This window comes from Papaver somniferum, chromosome 9 (genome assembly GCF_003573695.1).
Source record: "Papaver somniferum cultivar HN1 chromosome 9, ASM357369v1, whole genome shotgun sequence".
In the NCBI taxonomy this organism is placed as follows: domain Eukaryota; kingdom Viridiplantae; phylum Streptophyta; class Magnoliopsida; order Ranunculales; family Papaveraceae; genus Papaver; species Papaver somniferum.
The window spans coordinates 121,996,301-122,018,523 of record NC_039366.1 but is presented as its reverse complement, the minus strand read 5'-3'; the positions used below and the strand labels follow the sequence as shown (position 1 = coordinate 122,018,523).

The 22,223-nt window shown below is 36.6% G+C and overlaps 1 protein-coding gene and 1 long non-coding RNA gene across 3 annotated transcripts; one reads left to right on the top strand and one right to left on the bottom strand.

Moving 5' to 3' along the window:
• Positions 1 to 4,507: 4,507 nt before the first annotated feature.
• On the top strand, positions 4,508 to 6,799 carry LOC113312518. The gene is made up of 4 exons (XM_026561267.1): positions 4,508 to 4,515; positions 4,866 to 5,120; positions 5,185 to 5,893; positions 6,068 to 6,799. Exons 1-4 carry the CDS (start codon positions 4,508 to 4,510, stop codon positions 6,797 to 6,799), a joined length of 1,704 nt encoding a protein of 567 aa, XP_026417052.1.
• A 3,938-nt stretch (positions 6,800 to 10,737) lies between these two features.
• Positions 10,738 to 15,044, bottom strand: LOC113307963. 2 transcript variants are annotated; one of them, XR_003339399.1, is made up of 3 exons: positions 14,772 to 15,044; positions 14,370 to 14,675; positions 10,738 to 10,807 (listed from the first exon to the last, which is right to left on the bottom strand). It is a non-coding gene; the product is annotated as an uncharacterized LOC113307963 (long non-coding RNA). The 2 variants fall into 2 exon arrangements; XR_003339398.1 differs by lacking the exon at positions 10,738 to 10,807 and adding an exon at positions 13,488 to 13,982.
• Between the last annotated feature and the right edge of the window lie 7,179 nt (positions 15,045 to 22,223).

Sequence of the window (22,223 nt, the reverse complement as noted above, 5' to 3'; positions counted from 1 at the left end):
AAGAAAATATGAATTCGGAGTCTGTTAAGTTGGAGCGATAGGCCTGGACAGTTGAGTTTCGGTATTTTTATAGAACTTTTTCAAATTGCATGTCAGTCAGTCCGGAGGCCATAAATGTCAGAATGTTTATCGAAACACTGTACAATTTTGACAGGTGAACAACATTCGGTTAGGATGTTTTTCCTAGTTCCCTACCCATTTTCACAGTTTTCGAGTTTTTCAGGGTTGTTATGTCAGAAATCAGAATTTTCGATTTTGAACATTGAGGACAATGTTGAGTTTAAGTGTGGGGCCTGGGGGAGTAGTTAAGCATGTTTGGTTTGCATATAAAATAAATAATAATACTCTTTGATTTCTTGCATTCTTGATACTTCATCTTTTGGAGTTAATTATGAGATATTTAGGATGACAATCTAAACCTTTTCAGGTTGATACAGTTCTTACGTCTATAGATTGAGTTCCACTTTATCGTTCTACAATCCTTAAATATACACGTTCATAATTGAATGCGAAACTAAGCTATGGTAGTCTTTTGAAAGATTCATCCTCGCAATTAATCATTACTGAACCACTTTCTTTTTATCTTTATGTTTCTCTAAAGTGATTTGGTGGGATCCTGATACTTCCGTGGATGTTGTAGCAAGGTAATCATTGGTTGAATATATAAAAGCCCCATAGACAATTTTCTAACACTCATAGACAATTGTCTTACACTCGTAAAGAGTAAAGAGTGATCCAGAAAAAATAAATATATATATATATATATAAGGCTCCTCTTCTTTTATCGACACTAATAAATGATAGGTCCGGAATCGCGGATAATCATAGTCGATGGAAACAAAAATCATATCATCATTATATAGAAAGTCAAAAAGACTATTGATGAGGTTCTTGACACTTTGATAGCATTATGTGTGAAACATTGTCCCTGTCTCCGTCGCCTAAACAAGCATGGAACGCAGGATCCAAGGCAACTATCATGTACTTGCTGAAAAGGAACATGCGCTTAGAGTATCTAATCATGTGGTCGAGTTAAATGGGTGCTTCTCTCAACTAGTGCGCTATAAATAAAGATCCTTTGACGACATTCATACAAGTATTGTGAGTAACATCTTTCACTTTAGTCAACATTTGCACACTTCACTTTTCTATTTCCATTCTCTTATCTATCCATGTGATTTCAGTATGCGAGTGTTGTGGCAAACGTTAAAACAAGTACGATGACTATCTTAGTAGAGTTTTGCAATCAGGTTGAATGTCACACGTAAGTAATTGCTTGTGTGTGAGGATTGGAATGTATGTGGGATGTTTGTAGCTAAAGAACATATGCAAGCTAATTATTTGGCTTTCTACTTTGTGCCTATCCTTAGTGGTTCTTTCAAGGAGAGAAATTGGAGTAGGTTTTGTGGGTATACCTCTTTTAAACCCTCACGAGACTATAACTCGTCCACTAGGGACACCCAGGGGTTTAAAGGCCTGTTATTCATGCTAAGAGTAACCGTATCCTCACGACATGGAGTTTTTGTATTTAGGATTAGTTTTATTTAGTTTGCTCGAGGACTAGCAAAAGCTAAGTGTGGGGGAATTTGATAAGTGCATAACTCATATGATTTTAGTGTCTATTCCATACTTGTTTTAGCTATTATTCTTGCATGTATTCGTATTATTACCATTGTTTTCTGTTATTTGACTATAATAGGTGAATCATCAAAAAAGGAGCTACAAAGTGCTGAAAAGATCTAGGAAGAGAAATATTCCGAGTATCTAAGCGCCCAAGTCCAAGAGAAGTGGAAGAAGTGCGATGAAAAGGAGCAAAACGCTCAAAATCAAGAGAAGGGCCAAAGACCGATCTTAACTCATTCAAATTAAGGATTTCTCATCACCATCGTGAAGATAATTGAAAGATAAAAAGAATGAAAAGGAATGAGGTCATTCCGAGTTCGGATGAAGAAGTTGTGGCCAAAACAAGCTTTTATTGAATACCGAAAACAGTAAAGTTCGCGAACGGGTTTTCACACTTTAATTCTGAAAATATGTGCTGGAATTTGAAGTTTGCGGACTGGGTTCACAAACTTAGGTAGTAGGAAACATGTATTAATACCTTGAAAAGCCTAAGGGCACGTTTGGATTCGTTATTTCGTTATTTCGGGTTGGGTTCTTAAACCGAACTAAATACTTGGGGACCAAGCAATGTAAACCTATAAAAAGGCATTAGGTATGTAAAACAGATATCGAAAATCTCATATCACAAGTTCTACATCAAAACCTAGGGTTTACCCCTTTAGGGGGAAACCACCATTATTCATCTTCTTTGTAATATGAGTAGCTAAATCCTTTGTTGATTAAGGATGAATTCAATGTTCTAAGCGTGAAGCTTTATTACTAATACAAATCTGTTGAGAATTTTTATCGTCTTCGTTTGTTTTTACCATATCTAGGGTTTACGAGTGATTCTTAGATTGATTTGGAGTGCACGCTAGATTAGTCTATTGATTGTTCTATTGCTAGTGGAAGTTAGGAGATAAGTAATCGTCGAATAACTCTCTACACAGGTAGAAATCACGAGAACTTACAGAGGGATTATGTGGAGGAATCGTGTGTGAAAACAACATCAGCAAGTAAACCTTGAGCTAATAATTTAACTACTGGGATTAACCTAATTCACAAAGCTTAAAGCATTCATTGGATTACACCTTGAGTGAGCTACTACTTGGTGGTTCAGTTGAATAGAATCTGATATTGGAGAGCTTCCGTATCCGTTGTACAAGGAGTTTTGGGGATAACACTGAGCTAGTTGTTATTCCACGGTTGGTGATGAATGGTTCTTACGAACAATAGATAAGTATATTAATCCAGTTATCGCTTGGTAACGACGAAGGATTCCTTGATCATCTATTTTTATTGTCTTTATATTTATCTTACAACCAAAACCCCCTTTTGTTATTTACTTTATTTTGCTGATCAGATAACCTATCAATTACACAGCTCTCTGTGGGAACGATCTCTTAGTACCGCTATATTACCAGTTAATTAGTGGGAAATATATTTATTAATTTTTTGTGCCTACGACAGCCATCACCAGGTTTCACCTTTCTTTCAAAATTGAAACACCTCAAAGTAACAATTAAAAATTGGAACCGGAGTGTGTTTGGAGATGTGAAGAAAAAACTTAAGCAAGCTGATGGAGATGTAATGAGACTTTCACTAATTTCAGATCAGTCTCCTAGTAACATTGCATTACTTAATCAACTTGTCACGGCTAGAGGAGTACAAGAAGTTTTAACTCAACAGAATCAAGATATAGAAAACAAAAATCTAGAGTTAAGTGACTCATATATGGAGCTGCCAATGCAAAAAAAATTCATGTCAATATGATAATCAGGAAATTCATAATGTTATAGTGGAGCTTGAAAATGAAGAGGGTGAGCTTATTTATACTCAGCATGGAATAACAGATATTTTAGTCAATCATTTTGAAACAAAATTTAAATATAAAGAAGTTCAAATTTCTGAGGAAATTCTTGATGCAGTCCCTAAAGTGATTAATATTCAAGAAAATGAACAATTGGAAGCTACTCCTTCAGCAGATAAAATAAAGAAAGCAGTGTTTGAGCTAGACCCAGATAGCTCACCTGGACCAGATGGCTTTGGAGGATGGTTCTATAGAATGGCTTGGGAAATAATCAGTGAAGATTTTATTAAATCCATTCAATTTTGTTGGGAAAAGGGATTCATCCCAGCGGGTAATGCTAATTTCTTAATGATTCTTCCAAAGGTTAAAAATGCAAGAAAAGAAAATCAATTTAGACCAATTGGTCTTATGAATTTTATCTTCAAGGTCATTACCAAAATTATAACAACAAGATTGAGCTTTATGGTGCAAAAGATTGTTTCCCCCCAACAAGGTGCATTTATTAAAGGAAGAAATGCTCAAGATCATATTGTTCTTGCATCTGAAATAATCAATGAATTGGACTCAAAGAGAAGAGGTGGTAATGTGGGGTTAAAGTTAGATATTTCACAAGCTTATGATTCACTTAGCTGGGAATTCCTCTTCAGTGCTCTACACAAATTTGGTTTCTCTGAAAAATTCACAAGATGGATTCATATTCTGCTTAAGTCAGCTAAGATCTCTGTTCTTGTCAATGGAGGACCAGTAGGTTTCTTCAATGTTAGTAGAGGCTTAAGGCAGGACGATCAATTATCTCCACTTCTTTTTGTTATAACTTAAGATGTCCTAAGTAGAAAAATATCATCCATGGTATCACAAGGTAAACTGCTTCCAATGGTACACAGAAATGGAGTACATCCAGAGTCGATCCTGATCCTAGAAGGGTCCTGTGCGAAAAATTTCGCAGGGCCTTTTATATGGCCAATTTTATTTATTTTTTTGACGCGAACAGTAACTCTCTTTGTTAATATCCAACTACAAGAACAAAAATACCCGAAGGAAACTCAAAATATATGGCCATGGGTTATACAAAAATTTATATACGTGGATATAGCGATGGGAAGGTGCTTGTGGTAGTAATATGATAAAGATTAAATATGTAGTGATGATCAGGGGCTGAAAAATATAACAAAAACAAGTCGACAACCTAGTGGTTTAAGGAATGTAACTATCTCACCCAAGGTCACGCGTTCTAGTGCTAGCAAAATTAAAGATTTTTTCTTTTTCGATATGTTGGGCTTACTGGGCTTGGAGGGGAAAGCGAGTATACACCATAGGTTCATAGGAAAAAGGCCCTCGAAAGAGCTGGGCCCTGTGCGGTTGCACGGCTTGCACACCCTCAGGCCCGGCTCTGGGTACATCCTACTCATATACTGTTTGCAGATGACATTTTTCTATTTTCTAATGGTTATAGAAGAAACTTGAGAAGTTTGTTAAAAATTCTTGATGTTTCTCAAAAAGCTTCTGGCCAGGAAATTAATCTAGCAAAGAGTAAATGCGTTGTGGGTGGTACAAGTAATGCAAGAAAGAATCTATTGGCAGAAGACTGTGAAATGATATTATCTGATTTTCCTGATAAATACTTGGGAGTAATACTTGTTCCAGGAATTATTAGAGCTAAACATGTATGTATGGGGGTGCGTAGAAATGTTGCAAGAAAATTTAGCAGGTTGAAAAGGCAAAATGTTATCATTTCAAGAAAGATTGGTCTTAATTAAATTTGTTCTTTGCAGCATTCCAATCTTCAATATGTCAGTCTATAAGTGGCCAAAAAAAGTGCTAAAAGATAGTGAAAAGATTATAAGAAACTTCTTGTGGTCTGGAGATCCATCAATTAGGAAGATAGTCACTTTGAAATGGGAAAAGACTTGTGCTCCTCTAGCTGAAGGAAGACTGGGAATCAAACAGTTAAATAAGTCAATGTTGATGAAGATGTGTTGGAAAATTCAAAATGGAAATGATGAATGGTCTAAATTCTTTCAAGGAAAATTTCAAGACAAGAATTGCAATTGGATTGATTATTACAAAAAATCCTCAATATGGCCAGGAATTAAGTGGGTTGTAGCTGAAGTTTTTGAGCACTCTAGATGGCTTGTAGGAGATGGAACTAATATTTCAGTTTGGAATGATAACTGGATAAAAGATAAACCTTTAAAAAATATCTTCCCTGAAAATTCTACAATGTTACAAAACCCATCTATGAAAGTGGCAGACTTAATCAGAGATGGAGAATGGCAGATTCCAGCAAATTTTCTTGAATTCTTTGCAACTTCAGAACTTCCAGTTATAGACAACAAGGGAGATAGGAGGATATGGAGTGCAACAACATCTGGTAAGTTCTATGTAGCTTCTGCTTCTAATTGTATAAGGAAAAAGTTTCATCCAGTGAATTGGGCTAAAACAGTGTGGCACAAAAACATCCATCCAAATGTGTCTAGCAATGTATGGAAGTTAGCGAGAGGAGTAGTTCCATCAGATGAAAAAATGAAGAAGAAAAAATTTCAACTAGCATCCAGATGTCCATGCTATAAAAGGGAGGAGGAAAATTTAGAACATATCCTTTGATACTGTGATTTTAGTGAAATAATTTGGAGCTGGCTTGGTGGAATTTTTTAGTTTATAAATCCAAAATATTTGGAAGATATTCTCAAACTGGCAAATCACAAGAGTCCAGCAATAAAAGAACTATGGAGAGTGGTAGCTCTTGTAACCTTGAAAGATATATGGTTCTTAAGAAACAGAACTGTTTATGAAGAAGAACAACCAAATCTGAATGCTCTTAAACAGAGGATTATTCATTTTACAAGAGAATGTGATGTTAGAATGACAGGAAATATGTGGAACTCATCTTATGATCTACAAGTTTTGAAATTCTTTGATTTGAAATGTAAAAGAGTGAAGACAACAAGGATAACTGAGATTTACTTCCATCTTCCTAATCCTCCATTTATTCTCATATGTTGTGATGGTGCATCTAGGGGAAATCCAGGTGAAGCATGTTATGGATTTATATGCAGACTGGGGAATAGAGAATACATGTATGCTATGTCCGGAGGTTTGGGTCTTGCCACAAATTTTATGACAGAAATTTTTGCAATACTATATGCTGGGGAATGGGCAATAAACAACAACTTCTTTAAAGTCTGTTTTCAAACAGATTCTCAAGCAGCAATTGCAGCATTTCAGAATGAAGAAGTACCATGGTGGGCTTGTACAAGATGGAACAGAATTAAAAGTACTCTCCAAGACCAGTATTTTATTCATGGCTACAGGGAAATTAATTTCTCAACCGACTTAATGACAAAAAAAAGGAGCAGGTCTAACCAAGGGAGAAAAGAGAAGATATGATACAAGACCTGACTTCATAAGAACAATGGAAGTACCAGACAAGCCAAACTACAAAGTAGCATTCTTTCATGGGCTAAAATAGTTTAAAAAAGTCATTTCCTTGTTTGTTCTGAATAGCATAGCTTATTTTCGAACGATTTTTTGGGGACCATGGTTTTTTTGGGGGGACCATGGTTTTATTTTGGGTAAAGACATTAGAAGTAATTCTAGGTCACCCCATATCTAGTTATTTATTTAATACCTAATCTACCCTCTTAATTAATTTAGGTTGTGATTAGTGAAATGATTTAGTTAAAAACAATCAGTGAGATTAAATTAAAAGATGGGTTTATTATTAGTTGAGTAGAATTATTGTGAGAGTAGAGTTAGAGAAGATGAAGGAGAAAAACATGGAAAATAAAAGTTTTTTCCAATTCACCCCCTTTGAGTATTCAAGTGATGAAAACTCATCTGATTCTTCATTTCCATCCTCTCCTAGAATATTTGTTAATCTTCAAAATGATCCGGATTTGGCTTATTTCTTAGATGGTGATTGTATTCTTCCCCAAAATGAAACTCAAGATGAAAATGATGGATTTTATCAACCACAACCGGAGGAAGAGTATTTGGATGAACAGGTAAGCTCCAAACTTAGATAATGTATGTTGAATTGGTAAAAACTTCCCCAAAATGTAAATTTTTGAACTGGATTTTGCACAGTTCGGTTACATTATATGAAGAACATGTAACCGAACTGTTCTGAAGGTGTAGTTCGGTTGCCTTGTGAGATGAATAAGTAACCGAACTCATTTGAAGATGTAGTTCGGTTACTTTATCCAAACACGCAGGTTACCGAACTCCACATTAATGGAAGTTCTGAGATGCAGTGTTATGTTCGGTTGGTTCGCAACTAACCGAACTTTACGTAAAAATAAAGTTTAACCAAGTGCATACAGTTCGGTTGGTTCGCAAACGGCATGTACCAACTATCTAACCGAACTATGTTTAATAAGTTCGGTTGTTTCGCAAACTTGAACCTAACAGCATAACCAATCGAACTTAACAAACAAAAAAAATCTGAAGTTCCAGTGTCTAGTTCGGTTATCTACATAAAATACAAAGTAACCGAACTCCGTTCCTTTTATTAGTTCGGTTGTTGCGATAAAATTCACATGTTACCGAACTCGGTTCCTTTTATTTGTTCGGTTGCTTTGCAACTTGCTTAACCAACCGAACAATGAGTTCGGTTTCCCCGATAAAATTATTATGTGACCGAACTTATTTGTGATTGCATTGATGTTGTTACATTTCTTGTAGATGGAATCACAACCTATACCAATGCATGATCAACCTTCTCCGATTGATATATTGTTCGAAGATACATCTACTCACTATGCGAATGAGTTGGTATTTGACTTACCTATTGATGCGAAGAATTGGGCTAGAGAACATGCCAAGAGAGTCAATTGCGTCTTGGTTTTGAATGGAAAATAAAGCAACACTCGTTTTGAAATGGTTTGTGAGAGAAGTGGAGATCCCGATGTTAGTCAAAGAGGAAGGGTTATGAGTATAAAGGAAAGACGACGAGGAAGAACACAACGTTCTCAAAGAAAATCAAATGTTCGTTCAAGCTAGTATTTAGCAAGAGCAAATTAACGACGAAATGGTTTCTATCTATGGATAAGGTGGTAGGTCGTCATAACCACCCTCGTCCGGATGATCTTGAAGGGCATGCAATGGCCGCAAGGCTCACTCCTCGAGAAATGGAAAAAATAGCCGAGTATAGGAAATTGTGTATTCCACCTTCCACAATGCTTCGCTTATTAAAGCAAGATAACCCGGGTGACGTATCATCTTTGTACACCATTTACAATGCAATTGAGACGATTAAAAGGAATGAATGGAAGGATAGAAAAGTAATGCAACAATTATTTATTTTGGCTCAAGAGAAAGGCTACGCGGTTCAAAAGAAGGTAGGTCCGGAAGAAGAAATAACTCATCTCTTCATTGCCCATCCTAAGAGTGTTCAATTGGCTCAATCATTCCATGAATTTCTTATAATTTATTGCACTTACAAGACAAACAAATACGAGATGCCATTGTTGAACATTGTTGGTCGTACGTCGACGAAGTCACCGTTTACCGTTGCTTTTTGTTTTCTAAAGGACGATCAAGAACCAAGTTACACTTGGGCGCTACAAAAAGTGAAGGCGATCTACCGAGATGATGAGATCCCCGGGGTTATCGTGACGGACAAAGACGTAGCATTGATGAACGCAATAGAGAAAGTCTTCCCATTAACACATAATATGCTTTGTACATTTCATATATGGTGCAATGTGATGAATAGGTGCAAGCCTCAACTTTGTCCATCTAAGAGGAAAGGATTGGAAGAGATTAGTAAGCTACCGGAAGATGAACAAGCGGAAGCAAAATAGGAATTCGATAAATAATACGCCATAAATCACGCTAAATGGGTTGCCTTCTCCGGGGAATGGGAGGCATTGACTTGGTCTCTCACCGAAGAAGAGTATTATCTAAATCTTGCCGAATTTAGAGAACATTGGTCTAGCCCCGAATATCCGGAGGATATAATAACGTATGTGGTGGAGCAATGGTTGGAACCGCACATAGAGCGCTTCGTTTATGCTTTTACCACGTGGTCTAGCCTCAAGAGTAGTTGTTCACCTCATCCAAGGGGTCCAATAGCTGGAGGTAATGAGCATTTACCACGTGGCCTGAAGTGTCAGGGAAGAAGATGGTTCCAAGTTGATATAACAAATAAGCAGTCACATGGTGCTTAGTCTTCTCCTCTGTCATCACCAACTTTCCTTGAGGAACCAAATCTTTCGTCCCTGAAAACTCATCAAACAAGGTTTTGAGCTTGATCTTTTTCAATTACTTCTTGTACGTGCGGTCTTCCTCAAACTCATTATACTCATCACCTTCCTTAGGCTCTTTGTTAGCTCGCCTAAACTCACATTGTGCCTTTTTATCGCTCCATCCTAGACACCTTTCGACTAGTTTTTCAAGAACTTCATAACTCATCGAGGGATCGTAGCCATCTCGAACACTTGTTCCTGTAATTTCTAGGGTTGTGATTCTAAAACAATCATCCGGAGTTATTGCCATCTCACCAAAAGGTAGATGAAAGGTATCCGTTTCTGGATAAGCCCTCTCGGCAAATGCAGTAACAGTGACAGCATCAAATTTTTGGTGCGCATGTTGTATCTCGTTCCATAGTACACAATCAAATACCGCCAGGCGGACCTCATCACACTCATTTTCTATATTCCACACCTTGTTATTTTGACGTTTCAAAACACGAACAACATTTTTATGATCCTAAAAAAACAACATCATATCTTATATACTAATATATATAGAAAAGAACAATATATGTCAAAATATAATAAAATGACCGAGAAATCTAAATCTTGATGGTTAAGATTGAACCATACCTTTGTTGCAAAGATCTTGGCAGCCCATGAGTTTTTGTAGCCCATCAATACCTCCCCGCCATCTCTTGGAGTATCATATGTTGGATTCTTTGGCGGAAAACACAAATCCTTATGAGGAATGTACGAATATCTAGCACAAAGATTTTTAGGTGTCTTTCTAGGTCTCTTTACCACTATGTCTGCTTGTTCCTCTTCTTCTTCCTCTTCATCTGAGCCCTCCTCTGATTCATCATCATCCTTATCTCCATCCTTGTCTCCGCCTTCCTCATCTTTTTCACCCTCATCATCGCCACCCTCATTTCCTCCTCCTTGAGCTAGTTCATCTTCTCCACCTTGATTATGTTCTTGACTGCTCATCTCTTCCACGATCTCTTCATTAACTTGTTGGATTACGTTGTCAACATTATCTCTATTGACACCATCTTGGATGACAACACCCGGTAATGACCCACCTCCATACTTAGCATTTTTGGTTCCACGCTTATCGGCACCTAAGTGTTTTGGGCCTCTAGGTGTGGGAGTTCTCAAATCTTCCGGTAATGGTTGGTTAGATTTCTTACCTTTGCCACTAAACAAAAAAACAAAAGAAATAAGGAATAATTCACGAAAAAAAAACCAACTCAAGAAAAAAAAAATCGTGTTCCAGGGTAGAGTTCGGTTACTCAATTATCTTTTCGAGAAAACCGAACTCCACATATATATGTAAATAGCCAAGAGTTCGGTTTGTCAAAGTTTTTTGCGAACAAACCGAACATATTGGAACAAGTTCGGTTATATGGGTATTAAACATATAAGGAAAAAAAGAACAGTTCGGTTACATGGCCAATTTTTTTTTTTTTTTGTAATAAGGGTACAGTTCGGTTACATGGCAGTTTTAAACATTTATGCGAAACAACCGAACAAAGATGCTAGAGTTCGGTATTGTGGGTACTAGAAATTTTGGAAAAAATCAAACAGTTCGGTTACATGGATTTTTTCCTATTTTTGGTAATATGGCTATAGTTCGGTTACATGACAGTTCAACAATTTTTTTGCGAAACAACCGAACTCACGAGTTCGGTAACCTAGTTTTCAATCCGATAAAACCGAACTGTTCTTCGTGTTCTTCGTTTCATGGAGTTCGGTTAAGAAACTAGGGAAACAATAAAAGACGCTCTAACCGAACTAAACACTGTAACTTCAATTTGAACCCTATTTTGATGATTTCTAATCAATTGAATCGATGCAAATCAAATTAAAAGAAATGGATTTCTCGGGAAATACCTGCGAATCGGTCCCATGGAAGAATCAGGGTTCTTACTGCGTCTATTATACTGGATTATGGATTCACTTGGCTCTTCCACTTCCTTATGAATCTCAAAATCACTTGGCTGATTTGCTAGATGTCCTAATGGGGGACCTTTCCTGGGAGTCTTTTGGTTTTCTTTCGAAGAACCATTCTTATAGTCGATTGATTAATCGACGATGAAAATTTTATGAATCGACGATTAATCGATGAAGACGATGTTGAAAGGAAGAAGAAGAAGAAGAAGAAGACTTTTTTTTTCTTTGTGCGGCGGTAGGGTAGTCTGATTTTGGTTTTTGTTAATAGATTAGATTAGGTTTTTTTATATTTTGGTAGTTATTAGTTTAGTTATAATCTCAATTAGGGTTAGGGGGGAAAATTAGTAATGTCTACACTTTAGGACATCTCTTATAAGTATAGGGTAGATGGCCTTATAAAACAATGGTCCCCAAAAAAACCATGGTCCCCAAAAAATCGTTCTTATTTTCAGTTTCTACAAAGGCCCAAATAATTTAAATGGCCTTTTTTGTATTGTTTTGAAAACTCATCTTTTGATTAATATAATAACAAAACTAGTCATAAAAAATCAAGATGACCAAACTTGTGGTATAAAAACCCCATTCAAATGTTGAGATCCATTAAAACTCCATCTTAAACAAAATTGATACAAAAATTCCAAATTTTTAAAAATTGATACAAAAACCTTAAATTTCAAAATTAGTTTCATCAAATTTTACGATGTTTCATCAAATTTGTGATGAATCCAAAATTGGTTTCATTAAATTCTTTGGAGTTTTTGTGTTACTTTTGTTTTGATGGGATTTTTTTGTTATTTTTGTTTTGATGGATTTTTTATGGATGGATAGTGACACCTTTGGGGTTCCATTTAAAAAAAAAAAAGTGTACGTGTACCATTGTAATTGTACGTACGTGACCTTCCATATATAGTTGTCGGTCACTCTATGTTCTTATCCAAAATAAGATCTTATACATCAACGGGTATTGTTTCGGACCCCATTTTATCATTTTGCAATAATACTCTCTCCTCACTTTAACACGTCTTTCTTCTTTTCCCCTCTATAAATGGGCCTCCAAAAATGCCATAGTTTCATCACCCTTCTCTACTCAATTACATACATTTTCTCCAACTAGCTAATTTGAAAGAGTGACAGTGCTTAGAAAATGGCTGCAAAAAATGTTAAGGATTTTGTTTGGCTGGGACTTATTGTTGCCCTTCTTTTAGTGTCTTCTGAGGTTTCCGCAGTTAAGGACTTGGCTGACAATACGAGTGAGTTTTAATTCTAATTTTAAATGTAAATAGCGTTCATTGATTGTGTGCAATTTCAATGTGTTATTCTGGAAAATCTTGTAAATCTAAAATTGTGATTGTTTAATCTTGTGATTGTTTTTCTTATATATATATATATATGTAATACATTTGTGTATGTTGGTTTTTATTTTGAAATAGAGGTGGAAACAGCCGAGAAAAATGGAGCAAAAGACCATGAATATGAGGTGTCTCTTGCTGGCATCAAATGTGGTAAAAAGAAATGTTGTCTCTTCCTGTCAGATGGGAAAACTTCTTATTGCACAGAATGTTGCAAGTAAATTTGTTGCTCAAACCAAAGACTCAGATTGCTAGTTGAATCTGCTACTGCTACTACCGGTCCTGTAGACAACAATAAGCCTTAGATCTGGCTAATGAATACAGTATGTATTACGGTGATTAAGTATAAACATCTACAAGTACTAAGGTTTAATTGGTTTATCCATGAAATTCAATTCGATAGTTGGATTTGGTTGAATATCCATCTTATGGCTATTGGAGTCTCGGCCTTATCTTTTGCCTTATCTGTGATTTTATTTGCATTATTGTTGTACGCAAAGGTGGCACCTACAAATTATGTGGTTCTGGTTTCACAGTAGACAGATTTTTTTAGTGGCTTCGAGTACGGGATCTTTAGCATTTAAAGATATACTGATTGTGGTTAACATTTAAACATTCATAACAAGGATCATTGCCAAACTCTCTTGTGTTAACTTGGAAAATTAACTGATACAGTAACCACAGAACACCAATGCATGACATTATGGACATTCTACACTAACTGTCTTCAAGCTTAAGTTGTGGAAGCAAAATTTGGAAGTACATCAATAGCATGCTTTTGAATATGTCTACAGTTCGGAGTGCCTTCATTCGGATTGCTTGTAGCATGTAATATTAACCTTGCTAGGAAAGACCAGCGTTAATTGATGTACTTCCAAAAAAAAAAGACCAGCGTTAATTGACTTTTTACCTTAGAACTCATTTTAAAGCTATCATATTCAGTATTTTTGTCCTAGCTCAATATTGCACAGAACGAACCTATTCCTATTAGCTTACCAGAAGCCCTGTAAGTATCAGCATAACTCCCTCTTTATTCCTCATTAAGAAAATGTTAAGAGTCTTGTATAAATTCTAGTTCCAAAATCAACCAAAAACAACATGTATCAGGTAAGAAATGCACTTTCACTTGCGCTGCTGATAAGGAAAATACTGAACAATAATGTGACTGATATCTCAAAAAACTCAAGTCAGATTAACAGCATGCATTAAGATAAAACATACATTTTAGCTTACTTACAACTGAGAGAGTGGGGGTCGTATCATTCCAGAACAAAAAGAAGAAAGCATAATCTGATTACCTTACAAAGACAATTAAGCCGCGGGTAACTTGCGAATGCATATGGGACTATGGGAGTTTCACTTTTCATATTGCTTAAGATCACACAACTAGCAAAAACTCCTATTTCAAAAATCACGATTATGAACAGTAAACAATAAACTGATCAGAGTTAAGAATACCTTATAGTTATCGTAGAACGGCATCCATTCTTTCGAACATCATCAATTTCCCTTACGCATCTCATCATCGATTCGTTTTTCTTCCCTATCTTCGAACTTCTTTTTCTTCTTATCCATATCATCAAGCATCATCTTCCGAACTAACCTGTCCATTTCCTTAGTACTCTCATGAGTCCTAGTTTCCGCAAAAGTAAGTTTGTTTTTTGAATACTTGTTCCAATTTACTTTGCGCAAATCCTCCAAACTCGCTGAGCTGATGAATTCTTCCAATTCATTGATAGTCATATCCTCCTTCAAATCCACCCCCTTCAAAAGGAAATGCAACCTTCAGTCAATCAATTTATAAACACGAAAAACAAAAATTAAGATGAAATTTAAGATTTTAAAGTAAGAAATTCAGACCTTGCCGATCTTTTCTCTGCGGTAAGTTTCTGTATCTAAAACTTAACGACGAATCCTGTGTGCCCTTTAATGAAACCTACTGAAGATCTTCGAAGAAGCAAAGGGAGATATCTTGGTCAAAATTACTCTCGTCGCCATTCTTATTATCTTCTTTAACCATCTTTTCCCGATTCTACTACTGACGTAGAGAAATCTGAAACCCTATAACATCTTAAAGAACGATGGTTCACGGTGGACTAGAACTTCACCTGTGCCTCCTCCGCAGTAAGTAAAAAAAATTGTCAATTTTAATCCTTGTTATTTTTTTATTGGCTCTATATAAAATGATGCTAATTATTCTGCATGTATTTTAATTGTTATGTTTTCTGTTTGAGAATTGTTAAGTTGATGTAAATATTTGTCTCGAAAAAATTATCGGGTAAAATATGTAGTGGGACCAACTGAAAACATATACAGATAAACTATCTTTATCGTCGCTGGATTTTTCTCTTGTAGTCATCCTGTACAATTATTTCTTTTGTATTAATAATCATTTTAGCGTCACATTAAAAAATCAACCACAACTTCCATAATAATATTACTTATGTCCTAACGACATAGAATAAACATTGCATTAACACACTGAGCACCTGCACTCCCATCACCGGAACCACCAACCACCAGCACTATTATCACCGCCTCCATGCATCACCACTCATAAACACCACCCCGAGCACCCGTAATGATTATTAACAAATTTATTATTTATTTAATGCAAATAATCCATATTATTTTAATAAAGATTAAACAAAGCTTTTGGTTGGTAACCTAGCAACAAGCTGGGCGCCAACACCTCTTTGAATATCAACTCCTAATCTATGAAAAATAAAATTACCAAAACCACTACCAGCGTCATTGCTAACTAAACAATTTTTCGGACGCTTAAAAAAACACACAGTATCTTCGCCCAGTTCCCCTAAAGTAGTAAAAGTTAGGACACCCAAACAATGACCATGTGAAATACACTTGTCCAAGTATTTAGTGTGTTTACGTGAAACAACACTACATATAGCTTTTCCCGGGACAAAAGATCTGACACCTTCACCAGTGAAGGGTGATACTCCTGTGACATCCATACAAACATCTTGTTCATTCTCCCAGTTTAGCACGAGAATATCAGCAGGCTTCAAAGTTTTGTCATCATCAGACAGGAAACCAAGAGGAACTTCCTTGCGCGCAGGCACACTAGCTTTGTAACAAATATCAGCGACAACATCACGAACAATATCATGTCGAAACTTAGGACCTACATCCTTAGCAAAATGAAGCGCATGATCCCCAAAGATGTCCATGGGTTTGTTGCAACTTGGACATAAGTCATTCTCAACAAACAACGGGATACCGAGGCGATAGCAAAGCACAACTCTGAATTTTCTAGGTCCAAGGCACTGATTAATCCCACTAATGGGTACAGCCAATAAATAGTCTTGTGCATGCTTGACACGATTGCACTGCCACAAAATAGAATCTCTTGCAGGCATAGAAAACCGGTGGGGGATTTTCTTCTTAACTGCATCAAAGTAAGTGACTGTCAAGGAGTGCATGGAGGGGGGGGAGGGGGGGGGAAGCACCATCGACACAGAAAGTAGAAGGTAATCCACATATCTGGATAAAATTCTGAAGAGCAAATTGATAAGCAGGACCCTTGTCTGTTGAGAATGAATCACCAAGGATCACCTTTCGCACCGAAGTAGTCTGACTCTGAGAAGCGAGATAACAATAGGTGCCGGTATCAGCCATGGTGTAAATGCCAAGTCCACCATCTTTGATAGGCAAGGTAGCTAATCACTGCTGTAATGGACCAAACCCTGCACCATCGACGGTAATTAGAAGTCTCAAGTACTTAAGTAAATGACCATCGAAAAGGGTAGTGGATGATTGCAGGGCTTCAGGATTGGTAGTACGCATAGCAAAATATAATCTAGACACACCAGTGCAATTGCGAAGTAACAACATCTCACTTTGGGGGTCCTTGAGTTTTTTGATTGCCTCCATTAGTTGAACAGTCTTATTCACTCTGCTCAACAACGTATCGCTAATAAAGTTCATATCCAAACTCACTGGACCGCCCAAAAGTTTAACGCCATTAGAAGGTCTACCAATATCAGCAGGAAAAACACCATCAGATGTACTTCTGGGATCTACAAAAGGCCAAAAAACTTCTGTCTTCTTTATATTAAGATGTAGACCCCTGCAAGGTCCTTCTGTTTCGATTATATTCAAAGCCTTGGATACCTCCAAAGTATCACCAATAATTGTACCATCATCAAGGTACCAAGCATGCACGTCGAGTTTGCATTGAGATGCAATAGTCTTCACCAGGGGGTGAAGTGTCAATGCAAATAACAAGGGACCGAGAGGGTTCCCTTGTTGAACTCCAAGTGCAGAGGATAGAATATAATGGTCATAATAAAGTTTAGCAGGTCGCATGTAACAAAATTCTACCCAGCAAGAAATACCTGGACAATGAAGACGAACTTCCTTGATGAGCTGATATTTGCTCACCATGTTGAAAGCATTGGATAAGTCAATGAGAAGCATTGACGTTTTGTCCGAGTTACCTTTCAACTCCAATAGGCGATTTACATCATGTAAAATACCTTCTCCACGCGTAGGCACACCAACCCCTAATTGGTAGTCACCTAAATAAGACGACATATCTTTGCCAACAGAGAAAGCAACCACCTTCGACACCAACCGACGCCAAACCGTACCAACTGCAATTGGCCTAATACCACCACCCGGTTTAAGTAACGGAGTTAAGGGCGCACTAGCAATAAACTCACCCAACTCCGCAGGGCATTTACCAGCCAACCAAAGATTGACAACTCCCGTTATCGAAGCGAGTAAATCATCTGCTACTATTGTTTCCGTCCCACTCATCATATTGACCAAATGTTGTGCACGTAAACCATCTCGGCCACACGATGTGCCTTTTGGAAAACTCTTGATAGCCCCCAAAACTGCCCGGGAGTCCACTGTGATTGGGTCAAACATTTCTCCAACACCGGGAACATCTGGAGGAGGCGCCGGTGGGTGCTTGTCTTGCAAATCATGGTATGTAACCTCACTGTACGGTGCCACTCCTGAAGAGGATAACACACGAATAGCAGCAGCGAAATGGCCGCAGCTTATCTTCTTCCGACAGGACGTCAAATTAGTTGCTCCCTGTTTCTTCAAATCCTCCTTTTTAGGCCCAATAAGAACAGGTTGTTGAAGCAACTTATTCACCAGAGTGAAGCAGCCATTAGGCTCCTTCCAAGCAGTAAGAGCTTCGTTGATGGATGCTATTTGCAAACGTCTCCTATTGCCTGAATTTTTCTCGTCTGATCGTCTCGGTTTAAACAAGGTTAGAGTGCAAATTGGCAAAAGAATAAGCTGCAACCATGCCGACAAGTTACCTGGGTTGACAATAACTCTGTCAAGACATACCTTCAACGCCCTCGAGAACGCGAGCCTGCACTGATGAGGTATACATGTGACCGTTGTGAACTATTTTTGAAACACAGTGTTGAGTAAATCAGTAGACAGGGAGCCTACAACGTCTACAATAATGACGTAAACAACCACAACTGTTGATATAAATATTAGTAAAATATTACTAAGACATTTATAATGAAAGATTAGTAAAATATTTATGTGAAGTTAATGATACAATAATGACGTAAACAACCACAACCGTTGATATAACTTTTCCCTAAACAAATCTCAGACGCTCTTTATCTTTCCTAACTAATCCAAATGCAAAATTTAGAGTAATACGTAAAAATAATAATTTTTACAGTTTTTTTGGTATGGTATGCAAAATAAAACATTACTTACAATTTAGATGTAAATATTTTTTTAGACGTCAAAAAGGGTTGGTGCCAGCTTATCGCTCCGCTACCAATCAACTCATTGTAAACGTTTGCTCTTTTGTTTTCTAATAAACACATCTGAGGCGTCTTTTCATGCAAAATAATTTTTTCAATTATAAACGCGCGTTATCTTGGTTTGGTATCCAACTTTAGGAATGAGCTTGGTTTCTTTATTGTCCTTAACCGTTCATCTTCTTTCATGTCCTGACCCGATAAAAATCTGACCTATAATATTTATTTCAATCAAGGGTAACTAAGTAATTTATCTACCTTATGATACCTTTCTCATCCGACTACCATAACTTCTTCCACCACCACCACCATTAACGTCATTGCTCCACCATTCTCACATCCAACACCCACCACTATTATCCTCACTGTTGATCCACCACCCCCGCCCATCACCACAACCGGCATTAATGTTTACTTATTTAATATAGTATAAATTTATTATGTACTGTAGTAATGAAAGTATTATTTTAAATTTAAAGATATAAAAGAAATAATAGCAAAACAAATTTAAAACAAATATCAAATAAAAAAAAATAAACCAAAGGTAACTAAGTAATTTATCTACCTTATGACACCTTTCTCATCCCACTACCACTACTTTTTCCACCACCACCACCATTAACGTCATCACTCCACCATTCTCACCAACACCTACCATCATTATCCACACCGCTGATCCACCACCCCCGCCCACCATCACAACCACCATTAATGTCTACTGATTTAATATAAGATAAATTTAGTATGTACTGTACTAATGAAAGTATATTTATTTGATTAACTAAACAAATATTTATTATGAAATACTAATGGAACATTTATTATTAAAAGTTGATTGAACCGATCATTTTACAGCAGTAGATTTAGCTTTCCCAAGAATGAATCGTGGCCGCTCTTTATATTGTAATATAAATTTAATATGTACTGTATTAATGAAAGTATTATTTTAAATTTAAAAATATAAAAAAATTATAACAAAACAAATTTAAAAACTAATATCAAATAAAGTAAATAAACCAAGGGTAACTAAGTAATTTATCTACCTTAAGACACCTTTCTCATCCCACTACCACTACTTCTTCCACCACCACCACCATTAACGTCATCACTCCACCATTCTCACCAACACCCACCATCATTATCCACACCGTTGATCCACCACCCCTGCCCACCATCACAACCACCATTAATATCTACTGATTTAATATAAGATAAATTTAGTATGTATTGTACTAATGAAAGTATATTTATTTGATCAACTAAACAAACATTTATTATGAAATACTAATGGAACATTTATTATTAAAAGTTAATTGAACTGATCACTTTACCGCCATAGATTTAGCTTTTCAAAAAATGAATCATGACCGCTCTTTATGTTGCCTAACTTGTCCAAACTATGTTTTATAAGAGAAACTTGTCCCAGGATCATGATAAAATGCATTGACATAAATTTTGGCCTGACTCTTTAAGCTGGACCAATTTGAGTTCTTGATGAGAAAGCCCAAGGGAGAGTTGACTCGTAGAGGTAGAGCTATCGTGTGAAATATCCGAACGCATGTTGACGTGCATGCATGTACATGCAAAAATATCAAGCAAGATGGCCCGAGAGGGAGGGATCTTGTACATTCAACGGCTAGCAATCCCCGTTGCAGCAGCCTTATAAATTTGAAATCGAGTTATGCAGAAATTTAGCCACCTCTATTAATAAAAACAAGTACGAGGGCATTGTTTTGGTACCCCATTTTGTCATTTTGCAATAATACTCTCAGTAAATGTAATTGGCCTTCAATTAGATTCAAAATTGTCATACTTCCACTACGGGAAAAACAGTAATCTACAACTATAGATTGACAACTCGTAATTTTAAAATTGCAAAAGATATCATGTTTTACAACCGTTTCTAATGAAACAGTTGTCAAAGTAAAAACCGTCCAACTCTTAGGACCTAAGAGGTCCAAAGAGTAGTGACGAGAATTAAAACCACAACTTTTTGTATAAAAAGGGTTGCAGAGAGAAGTGACCACCTTTAGATTTTACAACTCACATCTTTAAGGTAGTGAATAAGTTTATAACAACACCCATAAGGGTCGTTGAAGATTAAAAAAAAAATTGATTTTTAAAAATGTTCTTTGAGAGATTCGAACCCAAGCCTACTGTATGTAGACTCAAGTCATCAACCATCATTCCAGCTTCTCAATACTAGTATATTTGTGCTTTTTTTTCTGATCAATATTGACAACCTTTACAAAGGTTGTAAAATGAAAAAAATGGCTTTGGAAAAAAAAGAGGCTGCGGTGAATCGAACTTGAACCTCTTCGGCATAAGACTAGGATTCCAACCACCCTTCCAGATTTACATGTGTGATCATATTATACAAGTACATCTATATTGACAAAAAATTTCAACTGAGCCTTAAAAAAAAGGACATCAAATGCGTCATTCTGCCTGAAACATACAAGGCATTCTCTGAATTATATAAGGCCTGCAATCACATTTTAATCAACACACACAGTACCAGATTCTATATCTCAAAATCTAAATGAATGAAACAATTGGAGGTGTATATCTATGCAAGTTTTGGTGCAGCAAATACCAGTCATGAAGAAGCTGCAAATGCTCAAAGTTTCAGAGTTCATATGAATGTGTTACCTGTTTTTCTCGCCAAGTGCAGAATTAGGACCAACTCAGTAAATCCCCTTTTCTCTCCTCCTTTATCTGGGTTGAGACCAGAAATGAAATAAGATATCATTTCAATGGCGGAGTTAAAAAGGGGGGGTTCATCTCAAGAGAAACAAAAAGCATAGCATATATACCAACAGTATTATAAGCCATACAAAGGAAATCCAGGTCTTACACATAAAATGAAATGTTATTACATATGAAGACATTTTTGTATATTTGTAACTAGATCAGCCATTTGATTTGTAGAAACTCTAACTTTTTCTTTTGCAGCAATGAAGATAGCATCTGAAGCCCATGTAAAATCTCCACATTGTTCACATATAAGGTAAGCTATGTGCTTATTGTGTTGATTGTTGCATATTTTCAGGTTGAGTTTGTAATTGCAGGTTGAAGAGAAGCACAACCGATTGTGAAGTGGACAATTTTTATAAGAGTGATTATCTTCTCCACAAGCTTGACAGCTTTTCTCTGATGGCAGCAACAACAACTTGGCTTTGCAAGGGTCAGAAGCATTATCAAACCATTCAAAGTAGGTGCAGGTAGGTATGGTGCACTTGAAAAAAAAAACTTTCCATAGGTTTCAGTTGTTTTAGATTGTAGTAATGCTCTCACACCATTACAAGGAACATGCTTGCACCTAGAATAGAGCCAAGGACACACTTTTGTCTCATGATTCCTTTGTTCACAGATAGCACACTCACTTAGTATTTTTTTCATTCTCATGTTACTGTTGCTGTTGTTGCTGCTACTACTGCTGCTTGGAGAGTCTTTCACACCTCCACCCATAACTAATTTAGAGTTTTTAAACCCTAATTGAAGAAAATTTCTGAAATCTACACTAATTCACTTAAAAGCCTAA

Bases quoted from the DNA above. Each gene is read 5' to 3' on its own strand.
- LOC113312518 (XM_026561267.1), top strand. The intron at 5,121-5,184 runs GTTGAAAAGGCA...TGTTCTTTGCAG, and splicing joins GTTGCAAGAAAATTTAGCAG to CATTCCAATCTTCAATATGT. The intron at 5,894-6,067 runs GTATGGAAGTTA...GGAATTTTTTAG, and splicing joins ATCCAAATGTGTCTAGCAAT to TTTATAAATCCAAAATATTT.